The sequence below is a fragment of the Tachyglossus aculeatus genome, chromosome 1, assembly GCF_015852505.1.
Source record: "Tachyglossus aculeatus isolate mTacAcu1 chromosome 1, mTacAcu1.pri, whole genome shotgun sequence".
In the NCBI taxonomy this organism is placed as follows: domain Eukaryota; kingdom Metazoa; phylum Chordata; class Mammalia; order Monotremata; family Tachyglossidae; genus Tachyglossus; species Tachyglossus aculeatus.
The window spans coordinates 120016188-120028554 of record NC_052066.1 but is presented as its reverse complement, the minus strand read 5'-3'; the positions used below and the strand labels follow the sequence as shown (position 1 = coordinate 120028554).

The following is a 12367-nucleotide window of genomic DNA, read 5'->3' as shown; positions in this document are numbered from 1 at the left end:
ATAATAATGGTATTTGTTTAGCGCTTACTATGTGCCAAGCACTGTTCTTAAGCACTGGGGTAGATACAAGGTAATCAGGTTGTCCCACGTAGGGCTCACAGTCTTAATCCCCACAGATGAGGGGACTGAGGCCCAGAGAAGTGAAGTGACTTGCCCAAGGTCACACAGCAGACAAGTGGTGGAGCTAGGATTAGAATCCATGACCTCTGACTTCCAAGCCTGGGCTCTTTCCACTAAACCACGCTGCTTTCCTGATTCTTGAGGGCTGGGATCATATAGGATATTCTTCCAACCTCATAGTGTCATGCACCAAGTAAATGCTCAATAAACACCTGAGTACCATTCATTCATTCAGTTGTATTTATTGAGCACTTACTGTGTGCAGAGCACTGTACTAAACGCTTGGGAAGTATAAATTGGCAATATATATATATATATATATATGTATATATATATATACACACCAAACACTGTACTAAGCATTGAGGTTGATAAAAGTTAATCAGGTTGGATCAATTCCCTGTCCCACATGGGAGAACAGGTATTGAATTAGGAGGCTAGATGAGACTAGTTAGGAGACTAGATCCCTGTCCACAGTAAATACAAATACATTAATTTATATTAATGTCTGTCTCCTCCTCTAGACTTTAAGCGTGTTGTGGGCCGGGAATGTGTCTGTTGTATTGTACTCTCCCAAGCTCTTAGTACAGTGCTCTGCACACAGTAAGAGCTCAATAAATACGACGAAGAAACATACGTTTCTTCGGATCATTGTTCGATTCAAACGGGATATGAGAGCAGTGTTGCCTATGAGTCGCAAACAGAGTATGCCCAGTTCTGCCACAGCTCGTGTTTTCACTACATACTTTGGTTAAAAACTTCGTTAGGCAGATAAGGAGTTTTCACCTAACAACACCAACCCGCTCGACTATGGTGGGCTGTGTTGCCGGCATGGAGGTTTTGCAAGAAAAACAAATGTCCTCATAATAGAACTGGGGGCACAAAACGTAGCATTTGCTGCTGATGCACAGGGTGTACAGCGAAAGGGCAGTGAAAGAAGTTCATGCCGAATAAAGCCAGAAGACAGTGTTCTGCATTTCTAGGTAAATGGTCCGAATCCACCCGCCTCCGGGCACAGGAGTCCTTCTGCAGATGTACCTGATCGTACAGTTAGATCGTACCTGAGCCGGGAGGGGAGAGCTGCAACCTCGAAGTAGTATACATAATATTTTATCATTTAGGTGCGCCTGATTTATAGTTTCGCACTGCCATGGAGACCTGAATCTCTTTATGCCAAGCATTTCACTTCTGTCGCCTAGAGAATAGAGCACAGGCCTAGGAGTCAGAAGGACCTGCCGCTTGCCTGTGGGGTGACCGTGGGCAACTCACTTCCCTTCTCTGGGCCTCAGTTACCTCATCTGTAAAATGGAAATGAAGGCTGTGAGTCCACTGTGGGACAGGGACCTTGTCCAAACCAATTATCTTGTATCTACCCCATTGCTCAGTACAGTGCCGGGCACATAGTAAGTACTTAACAAATACTGCGGTTATTAATTAATATAAAGTAATTAATATAAATTAATTAATTATTTATAAATTAAATTAATTAATATAAATTAACAATAATGCTTATTATTGTTATTATTATTATTATCAAATCAGCAGCCTAAGCTGCTGTAACACTGGCTCTGACTGTAGACTGTAAGGTTGTAGCATTCATTCATTCATTCAATTGTATTTATTGAGTCCTTACTGTGTGCAGAGCACTGTACTAAGCACCTGGAAAGTACAATTCGGCAACAAATAGAGACAATCCCTACCCAACAAAGTGCTCACAGTCTAGAAGCAGCTGTAGCAGGGAATGTGTCTGTTATACTGTTCTCTCCCAAACACTTAAAACAGCGTGGCTCATTGGAAAGACCACGGGCTTGGGAGTCAGAGGTCATGGGTTCTAACCCCGGCTCTGCCACTTGTTGGCTGTGTGACTTTGGGCAAGTCGCTTCACTTCTCTGGGCCTCAGTTACCTCATCTGTAAAATGGGGATTAAGATTGCTAGCCCTATATGGGACAACCTGATTACCTTGTATCCCCCCAGCGCTTACAACAGTGCCTTGCACATAGTAAGCGCTTAATAAATGCCATTATTATTATTATTATTGTTAATGCTCTGCACACAGTAAGGGCTCAATAGGTGCAACTGTGTAGTGTATGTCTCAGTGCTTGGTCCATACCAAGTGCTTAATAGAGACACCCTGCCCCCCTCCTACTAAAAGGGTATTTTATCCTCTACTAACTATTCTTGTGTCTCTCCTTTCCTGAAAGCCTTATAAAGAAGATGGCACAGTGTATAGTGGAAGTGATGGAAGATGCGAAGGGTAAAGTTCAGGAAAATCTACTGGCTAATGGAGGTAGGTAACTGCAGGGCTTTCTTCTGTGGGCCAAGTCCTCTGTGAACGGGGAGGAAAAAGAGTCATTACCGGCTACACAGGTGTAAAGAATCCAAGCAAGTTCCGTGGCTAGCAAAAAATCAATCTCACTCTGGCCCCTGGGATAAATATAATTTAGGAGTCTTCTGTTTGATGGGCTCATGTTGGGCTCGAGGTGATATATCTATTCATTTTGGACTCTGAGGAGATGTAGTTAGTAGACCCAGGATTCAACAAATGTTGGCTTAGTTCACCATTCAAACAAAAATACAGGGTCAGATGCTCTCTGCCCTCATCTGTTAGGGCCTGCCTTTCAACTTTTATCTGTTTTTGTTTTTAGCTTGTTTTCAAGCTTATCTTGACGTGCTCTGACTCACCTGATACTTCAGCTAATTACACATAGGATTGCCCCTCCTCAACCTTGATTTTTTTTCTCTGCCACTAGTGACCAGTTTATTCCTCGACTCCTGTGTGGAGCGGTAACTGAAAGGCTAAGGGCAGTTAAGAGTCATTTTGGATGTTCAAAATGGATATCTGAAATTGTGACCAAATATCCTGTTTCAGCAGGAGAAATCCACTTTAGATTAGGGCCCGGCTGCTCACCAGGGAGAAAGCCAGACCCTGAATAGCCCCAATTTCAGCATTGCAGTCTTCTGTTCCTGTCCTCCAGCCTCCTATTTCCTGTGAGGCATCTGAAGCCAACCTCAGAAAGTTGCTCTCACAAAAAAATGAAATCATCTAAGTCCAGGCCAACCTTTCTTGACTGAGATCTGCCACCCAATCAGTAACTGCTACCCCTCCATCCATTCCTCTGTGGGCACTTCCATCTCTTCCCATTCAGTGGGCCCGCTTATGAAGCGTACCCTGTCTGGCCTCTTCCTTCAAGTTTCTGCCTGATGACCCCCTACTACACTGTGAGTCCGTTGTTGGGTAGGGACCATCTCGATATGTTCCCGATTCGTACTTCCCAAGAGCTTAGTACAGTGCTCTGCACACAGTGAGCGCTCAATAAATACGATTGAATGAATGAATGTTCCTGGTTTCGCACTCTGCGGGGTGAGTGTGGAAAGAGGCAGAGGTGGAGGCTGGCGTGGACTGAAATGCTATAATAGCATACCCGAGTTGCCCCCAATAACCGTGGGGCCCTTACCCAGTCCGAGCCCCATTTTTCTTTTGGGCAGCCAGCTGTAGCCGCCCTGACCTTAAGTGGGCGAGAGGTGGTGCGTGCAATGTGCGTACGATGTGGGATGGCATCAAAGGTGAGTACCGAATACGGAGGAAGTTATGTACACAAAAGTAGTAGCGTGTTTGGAAATAAATAGGATACGTAGTTCCAGTGGGTACCCACTGATGTCTGCTAACGCGCAAGGCATTGTAAGTGTGCAACTAACTATGCAGCAGCACCAAAGCCATTGTGATTGCTCGGCGTAGGTGCCAACTTTTTATTAGAAGTGCGGAGGTGAAGAGGGGATGGGGATTTTAGAGGGCCCAGGAGGGGACAGGCTTCGAAGAGATAATCTGTCAGAAGGCCACTAGCTAGGTTTTTTTTTCAACTCTGGTTAGAAATTCTCAGGTCTTGTCCATGATGAACAAGGTCGGGATTCCAGCTCAAACGTCTGTGTGGACCACTGCCCCCATGAAGTTGGCACCTAGGATTGCTGGGCTGATAATAATCATCATCATCATCATCATCAATCATATTTATTGAGCGCTTACTGTGTGCAGAGCACTGTACTAAGCGCTTGGGAAGTACAAATTGGCAACATATAGAGACAGTCCCTACCCAACAGTGGGCTCACAGTCTAAATTATGGTATTTATTAAACACTTCCTACGTGCCAGGCGTAGTACTAAGAGTTGGCTCTCACCGGAGAAGCCAGGGAAGCAGTGTGGCTCAGTGGAAAGAGCACGGGTTGGGGAGCCAGAGGTCGTGGGTTCTAATTCCAGCTCTGGCACCTGTCAGCTGTGTGACCTTGGGCAAGTCACTTAACTTCTCTGTGTCTCAGTTACCTCATCTGTAAAATGGGGATGAAGACTGTGAGCCCCACGTGGGACAACCTGATTACCCCAGCGCTTAGAACAGTGCTTGGCACTAGTAAGCTCTCAATCAATCAATCGTATTTATTGAGCGCTTACTGTGTGCACAGCACTGTACTAAGCGCTTGGGAAGTACAAGTTGGCAACATATAGAGACAGTCCCTACCCAACAGTGGGTTCACAGTCTAAAAGGGGGAAACAGAGAACAAAACCAAACATACTAACAAATACCAACATTATTATTATTATCTCTCCTGCAAGAGCCTGACCAGGTCAACATGGGGTGGGGAGACCCTTCTCTAAATTGTAAGCTTGCCGTGGCCAGGAAACGTGTCTACCAACTCTGTTGTATTGTGCTCTTTCAAGCACTTAGTACAGTGCTCTGCCCACAGGAAGTGTTCAATAAATACCGGTGATGATGATGATAATGGTGATGGGCCTCTCTTGTCCCCCACAAGCCGGGCATGCTTCGCCCATGCCAGCCAGAACCCAGTCTCTGGACCAAACCAACGCTCTAGAATAGTGAGAGCCTGAAGAGGCCATTCTCTGAGTCTTGGGAATTACTTTTCCTTCTCCACCGATGTGGTAAATCAGCATTTGAGTATCCATTTTTTTAGGGTGCAGCCTAAGAAAAACTGCATCTCAAACATCTAACATATAATAACACTTCAGTGACTTCTGGACTTGGGAGTTTGGGGAGTTTTAAAAAAGATCGGTGGTTTGTTCCTAGAAACGTATTTTTTAATGTGTGTATGTGTGTGTGTGTTTTGCTTTATTTTTTCCAGAAATGCCGAATAAGGTATTAGGTAGCTTGTTTAAAATGGAGTCTCCTCATCCTAGGTCTGTGTTGGCATCTCTCTCCTCTGATTAACAGATTCATCTTATTATGTTGCAGGGTTGAAGGAGAAAATGAAATGTTTAAAGAGTAGGTGGGGTGCAGTGGTTGTGTGTCTCTAAGTGTGTGGCCCGGAGTGCTTCCAAAGGAGGAATCTCAATCTGGTTGTAGGGGTACAGTGATCAGGTTACGATGGATTTCTCAAGTAACAACCTCGTAGCTCGGTCACGATATCCATATGACTCGAAGAGCAACAATTTTGGTCCCATTCCTCATTTCCTCTCTTTTCCCTCACTGGCTAAAGCTCTGGATGCGATAGGGGCAATTTGGAATTGATTAGCTGTGCGGAGTTCACGATGAAAACCGCACCACCTTGATGAAATTCCTGGTTTTTTTGACCATTCAGTCTAATGGAATATCCTTTCCATAGACGATATCCCCTTCAGTTAGCTTGCTGACATGGTGACTGATTTCACACTGCTCAGTGCTGTTTGCTGTTAAACACTCATCTGTCGGCATCCATCTGTGGGAACCGGTGCTCAAATGTCCTGTATGGTCAACCTGGGCTTTTTGAAAGCGTGAAGGAGCTCTCTGCTTTCATTGTCGTTCGACTTTCCACTCTGTTCACTCCTAGTCAGGCCAGGTTTATACTACCGTGACTCAAAATCGTCAGTGCCGCCGGCCTATGCAAAACCCACGTCACTGGTGCAGAAAACCTTCATTAACTCAGATGCCGTTAGTCATTTCTGGTCAAAATTTGAATTAGTACTAACCCCCTCCTACCCTGCTTCCTCCTCCTTAGTCCTCTTTTCTGCTGCCAAAGGAAGTCAAGTATTCAACTGAGTGAGGACCTTTTTAATAGTCACCGTGGAAAAAAAAACTTAACATTAAATTATATCGAGTTTGTAATCAGGTCCTAGCAGGGCCAGTGAAGGAGGTGAATGGGCAGTTTGAGTTCCTACCCCTGGGATCTGACTGCTCCCAAAGTTCAAGGACTCAGGCTGCTCACTACACAGCCAGCAGCCATTGTGGCACTGGAACCCCCCCATTTGGCCCCCCACTACCAGGGTGGGTGGTCTAAGCAGTGTGGCCTCTTGGATAGCGCTTAGTACAGTGCTCTGCCCACAGAAAGTGCTCAATAAATATGATTGATTGAATGAATGATAGAGCATGGCCCTGGAAGTCAGGACCTGGGTTCTAATTCCGGCTCCCCCCCCCTTGTCTGCTATGTATGTGACCTTGGGCAAGTCACTTCACTTCTCTGGTCCTCAGTTACCTCATTTGTAAAATGGGGTTGAAGACTGTGAGCCTCCTGTGGAACAGGGGCTGAGTCCGACTGTGAGCCCACTGTTGGGTAGGGACTGTCTCTATATGTTGCCAACTTGTACTTCCCAAGCGCTTAGTACAGTGCTCTGCACACAGTAAGCGCTCAAAATATACGATTGATTGATTGATAAGCTTGTATCTGCCCTAGCACTTAGTACAGTGTCTGGCATGTAATTAGTGCTTAACAAATATCCCCATATGGGACAAGGGACTGCCCAACACATCTGCTTTTATCCACTCCAGCGTTTGGTACAATGTCTGGCACGTAGTAAACACCTAAAAATGCCATAATTACTAATATTATTAGTAGTAGTATTATTAATAAATAATGGCAAGACGCATGTTTTCCTCTGACTTCCCTCATTGGGTGACCTTGGGGAAAATCCCTTACAGCATGGTTCTTCTTTTATTTTTCACATTTGTTGAACACTTATTTGAGCAAAGCTCTGTTTCAAGCATACAAGATGATTATTCACACCAGGTCCCAGACCCATAGGGAGTTCACCATCTTCAAAGAAGAATGGGGAGAGGGAGGGACAAAGAAAATCAGTCAGTCAATCTTATTTGTTTAGTGCACTGCACTAAGAGAAATAGCATAACAAAACCGTGCTAATTAAGTTAATAATGACCACTACAGTAACAATCTGGGCTGTAAAACATTCCTGCTAAACAAACAGTTTTCAGACTGTACATCACCAGGAAGGGAGAAATAGCCACAACCTACCCAAGTTCCAACAGCGATTACTGGTCTTCTGCCTTTTCTAGTACGTATTACAATCCTCTAAACTGTAAGCTCCTTGTGGTCAGGGAATGGGTCTACCTACTGTTATATTGTACTCTCTCACGTGCTTAGTACAGTGTTCTTCACACAATGAATACGATTGATTGATTTGCGTTGATAGGTACCAAATAACTCTACCCAAACACTGAACAATAAAATAATCAGGCAAACTCAATCTTTTTAGGTTTAAGGAAGTCCAGGGAAAAGGAAGTCACTGGGCAGCAAAGTAACAATGTTCTATAAGAAGGTTTCTGCAAGCCAGGAACTTCATAATCTTTACACATTACTTCATGGCGGTAATTTACACTAATATCTCGTGCCAGAGTTATAAATCTCATTGATTGGAAGATGAGAAAATGTGTCCCAAAAGGGTTTGTGTCAGTTCTCTATTCATCCAGGCATTTATCTGCCGTATTTGATTTGCTACCTGTTAAAACTGGAAATTCAGATTTTAAATGGCCACACCTTACACACACACACACACACACACACACACACTTTTTGAAAAAAGATACCCTTTTCTCCTGTTGCTTGAAGGAGCTGATGAAGCTAAAAAGTAACCTTCTGTTAATTTTCTCAGAGAGGGATCCTGAGATAAGGGAGTGGAAAAGAGCGATCAAAACATGGTGACCATCACAGTCATCTGTGCATTTCACCCTACAGCTTAATTTCTGTCCCCCCAGAACAAAAACCTCTTTTGCATGGCAGTTTTCTAAAACCTCAACCCTGTTGTGGATTCTGCTGCACCTTATGTGGCTGTTGCTTTTGGTTTGTAGTTGTACAGTGTGCTGGGTGTGTTCTCTGAGGCAAGGGATCATTCTGATTAACTTCTCGCTTTGTGTCCTTTCAGTTGACCTAACAACTTTCGTGACCCGTTTCGAATGGGACATGGCCAAATATCCAGCAAAACAGCCTCTGGTGGCCGTCGTGGACACGTTAGCAAAGGTAAAGAAAAACAAGTCAAAAACAATTCCCAAACAGTTTTGCTACTGGGGTACCTTTCTGAGGTTCGGCCTGGAGATTATTGAATGAGTTTATCTTTTAAGCAAAATTTAAAATTTATTTCACAGGCGGGTGGTGCATTTAACGAAGGCTCTACCCCCTAACCTGGCTTCCTGACCACACAGCCTTTCTGAAGATGAACCTGAAATAACTATAATATGCACCCTATAACGTAGCGTGTAATTGAACTGAAACTGTGACTGGAAAAAGTCTAGGGTTAATAATAGTAATTGTGGTATTCGTTAAGTGCTTACTATGTGTCGAGCATTGTTCTAAGCTTTGGGGAAGATACAGGGTGATCAGGTCAGACACAGTCCCTGTTCCACACAGGGCTCATAGCCTAAGTAGGAGGGAGAACAGGTATTGAATCCCATTTTTACGGATAAAAATAAAAATAAATAAAATAAATGATGGCATTTGTTAAGCGCTTACTATGTGCAAAGCACTGTTCGGGATACAAGGTGATCAGGTTGTCCCACGTGGGGCTCACAGTCTTCATCCCCATTTTACAGATGAGGTAACTGAGGCTCTGAGAAGTTAAGTGACTCGCCCAAGGTCACACAGCAGACATGTGGTAGAGCCGGGATTCGAACCCATGACCTCTGACTCCAAAGCCCATGCTCTTTCCACTGAGCCACGCTGCTTCTCAGATGAAGTAACTGTTGGCCCAGAGAAGGTACGGGGAAGCAGCAGGGCGTAGTGGCTAGAGTACTGGCCTTGGGTGTCAGAAGGTCATGGGGTCTAATCCCGCCTCTGCCACTCGTCTGCTGTGTGACCTTGGGCAAGGCACTTCACTTCTCTGAGTCTGTTACCTCATCTGCAAAATGGGGATTGAGAATGTGAGCCCCATGTGGGACAGAATGTGTCCAACCCGATTTGCTTGTATCCACCCAGCACTTAGTACACTACCTGGTACATAGTGTAAGCACTTAACAGACACCATAGTTATTATTAAATGACTTGCCCAAGTTAAATGACACAGCAGGCCAGCAACAGAGACGGAATTAGAACTCACATCCTCTGACTCCCAAGCCTGTGCTCTTTCCACTAAGCCATCCTGAGCCACCCACCCTGCCCAGACCATAGGATTTCGATTATTTTCCCATGAGCTCTTACACCATGCCTGATTAGAAAAGGCCAGTTTTTTGTTTTACCTGTCTTGTTCTCTCCTCCCTTCTCACACCCTCCTCCCCCCCCTCCCATTGCCCCTTGTCCTTTCAGAAAAAAGAACCCCTTCCTTCTTACCCATTCCCTTATCTGGGTGGGGCAGAGCGGGCAAGCACACACCTCTTTTCCATCCTTACGACTTTGATCCAGTTCTTTAAGTGCAGTGGGAAATATTTGGCAGAGTCGCCTATGGCCATTAGAGTGACCCACAGGAATGTGCACGTGGGGCCAACAGTGGGTGACCCCTGCCGAACAGTGTTCTTGAGGCTTACTTCAGCCAAGCCCTACTCTGACCCCGCTCCTTAGGTATTTCATTAGATCTTTGGGTCAGATGATATGTTGTTTGTTTACCGGGCCGACGTCTGAGGTTCGGCTTCAGTCTGTCCCTCCTTCTCAGGGGATGAGGGTGGAGCTCCCGGGCCTGGGAAAGTTTGGAATGAGGTGGGGGTTCTCAGGACGCGGACAAGGCGTTCCTTTACGTTACAAAACTGTGGTCTCCTCGGACCGTGAAGGTGCGGTGCAAAGCTTGTCCCACACATCAGAGGTATCTGATGGTGGCCGGGGGTCTCCCTCAAATAGGACCCCTCCTCAGTTGGAACCCATCTCGGGTTTGGTGATGCAGAAAACGTCCACCTTCCTGAGCCCGCTCCAGCGATCTGCGGATGACAACTGGATTAGCAGGGAACGGATCAGAAGGCTTAAAACTTGTCAGAGAAACAGGCCTTCCGGACCGGGGCCCTCCTAACCCCAGAATCTGGGGCTGACACATTTCCCAAGGGACTGCGAATAGCAATCGATTAATCAGTCGTATTGATTGAGAACTTACTGTGTGCAGAGCACTGTACTAAGAGCTTGGGAGAGTACAATCTATAACAGAGTGGGTAGACAGGTTCCCGCCCACAACGAGTTTATGGTCCAGAGGCGGGAGGCAGACGTTAATATAAATATATAAATTACAGATATGTACATTAGTCCCAGTCTATAGATGGGCCAGGTGCCTGGTAAACTCATTATTCATTCATTCAATCATATTTATTGAGTGCTTACTGTGTGCAGAGCACTGTACTAAGCACTTGGGAAGTACATTATGAGCAGGGACAATGCTAATTCCATTGCATTATACTTTCCCAAGCTCTTAGTACAGTGCTCTGCACATAGTGAGCTCTCAATAAATGTGATTGATTGATTGATTGACTTTGGTCTATGGAATATACAAAGCGGATGGTCCTACTTATGAGGAAAAGCTGAAACATCTGTTTGTTGGCCATCCACAGGGTTGATGAAGTTTTCAGCAGGGTAGATTAAAAACTAAAAATGTTGGGCCGGGGAAGATGACTGTCAATATGGTAACCAGACCATGAAGGCATCCTGTCGACTTCTACAACTGCAATGGGTTTATGAGCAAGATAACAATATTCCTTGGGAACAACGTCCCTTGTATTGATGAAAACATTCTCACCTTCGTATTTCAGCACTTCAGGAGAATAATTTAGCTGACCACAACCCCGCTACAGCAAAGTCTTTCTTGAGGATCCGATTTATGGTTTGGAATTTAGCCTGCGCAAATGTGCAGCTCTTGAAAGCTATGCTCGGGTGTTATAATGAGAAGCAGCGTGGCTTAGCGGAAAGAGCACGGGCTTGGGAGTCAGAGGTCGTGGGTTCTAATCCCGACTCTGACATTTAGCTGTGTGACCGTGGGCAAGTCACTTAACTTCTCTGTGCCTCAGTTCCCTCATCTGTAAAATGGGGATGAAGACCGTGAGCCCCTCGCGGGACAACCTGATTGCCTTGTATCTACCCCAGTGCTAAGAACAGTGCTTGGCACATAGTAAGCACTTAACAAATACCAACATTAATTAATTAATTAATAATGGATCAAAAGTAGAATTTCCATCTCATCAGTGGGATTCTGGACAGTAACTCATTTAATGCTGTAATATTTAGCTACCATGGGTGAAAGGTGCAAATTCCTAAATCTCTCGCTAGAGCTTTGCACATTTTGCCATTAGCCAATATGCAGCCTGGAAACCATTTTATGTTAAACAATGCTGGCTGTCTTCTTTCAGTGATGGTTAATGCTGCAATATGGAGGGCCACCCTCACAGACCTATACTGGGAAATTCTAACTTTTTTTAACATCCAAAGTCAATTGTCACATCTGTTTCCACGTCTAGCAACTAGCCCAGATAGAAACAGACCTGAAAACCAGAACTGCAGCCTACAACACTTTGAAAGGAAATCTGGAAAACCTGGAAAAAAAATCCATGTATGTATTGTTTTTTTTTTCTGCGTCTATAGAGTGAAACTGTGTGCCTGTGCTTATATCTGCTCCTACTTGTAGCTTTACCTGCGGTATTTACTTTTCTACGTCCGAAAAGTTTGGATATTTAACGGGGTTGTCCTTGTTTCGTCTGTGCCATCATTTTTTGAAGGTCCCAGGTAGATTGTGTGGCTCAGTGGATCAAGTTCCTCCCTCTCATTCCACCTCCAAATTCAGTCTGTCACCATATTTCATTCTCAGGACCATAGTGGTCCAGGAACTTGTCCCTCCACTCCCTGACTTGATTACTTCATCAGCCTCCTCACTGTTTTCCCTGCTTCCAAACTCTCCCTTCTCCAGTCCATACTTTTCTTCCGCCCAGATCCTTTTCCTAAAACATCATTCCCCACACATCTCCCCACTCAACAGAAATCTCAAATGGTTGCTTATTTTTGTCGTGCACCAGGCAGAAACTCTTAATCATTGGCTCAGTCACCTCTTAGAACAGACTTAACACAGTGCTTTGCACTTAGT

The 12367-nt window shown here is 44.9% G+C and overlaps 1 protein-coding gene across 4 annotated transcripts in view; it reads left to right on the top strand.

The window, feature by feature from the left end:
• Nucleotides 1-12367, top strand: part of ATP6V1C2 (ATPase H+ transporting V1 subunit C2) — a 57091-nt gene that overhangs the window by 18608 nt on the left and 26116 nt on the right. For all 4 annotated transcript variants that reach the window (XM_038747355.1, XM_038747132.1, XM_038747285.1 and 1 more), the window contains exons 4-6: nt 2323-2408; nt 8255-8349; nt 11748-11839. In XM_038747355.1, coding sequence (XP_038603283.1) covers nt 2323-2408; nt 8255-8349; nt 11748-11839 — 273 coding nt within the window. The remainder of the gene's footprint in view (nt 1-2322; nt 2409-8254; nt 8350-11747; nt 11840-12367) is intronic.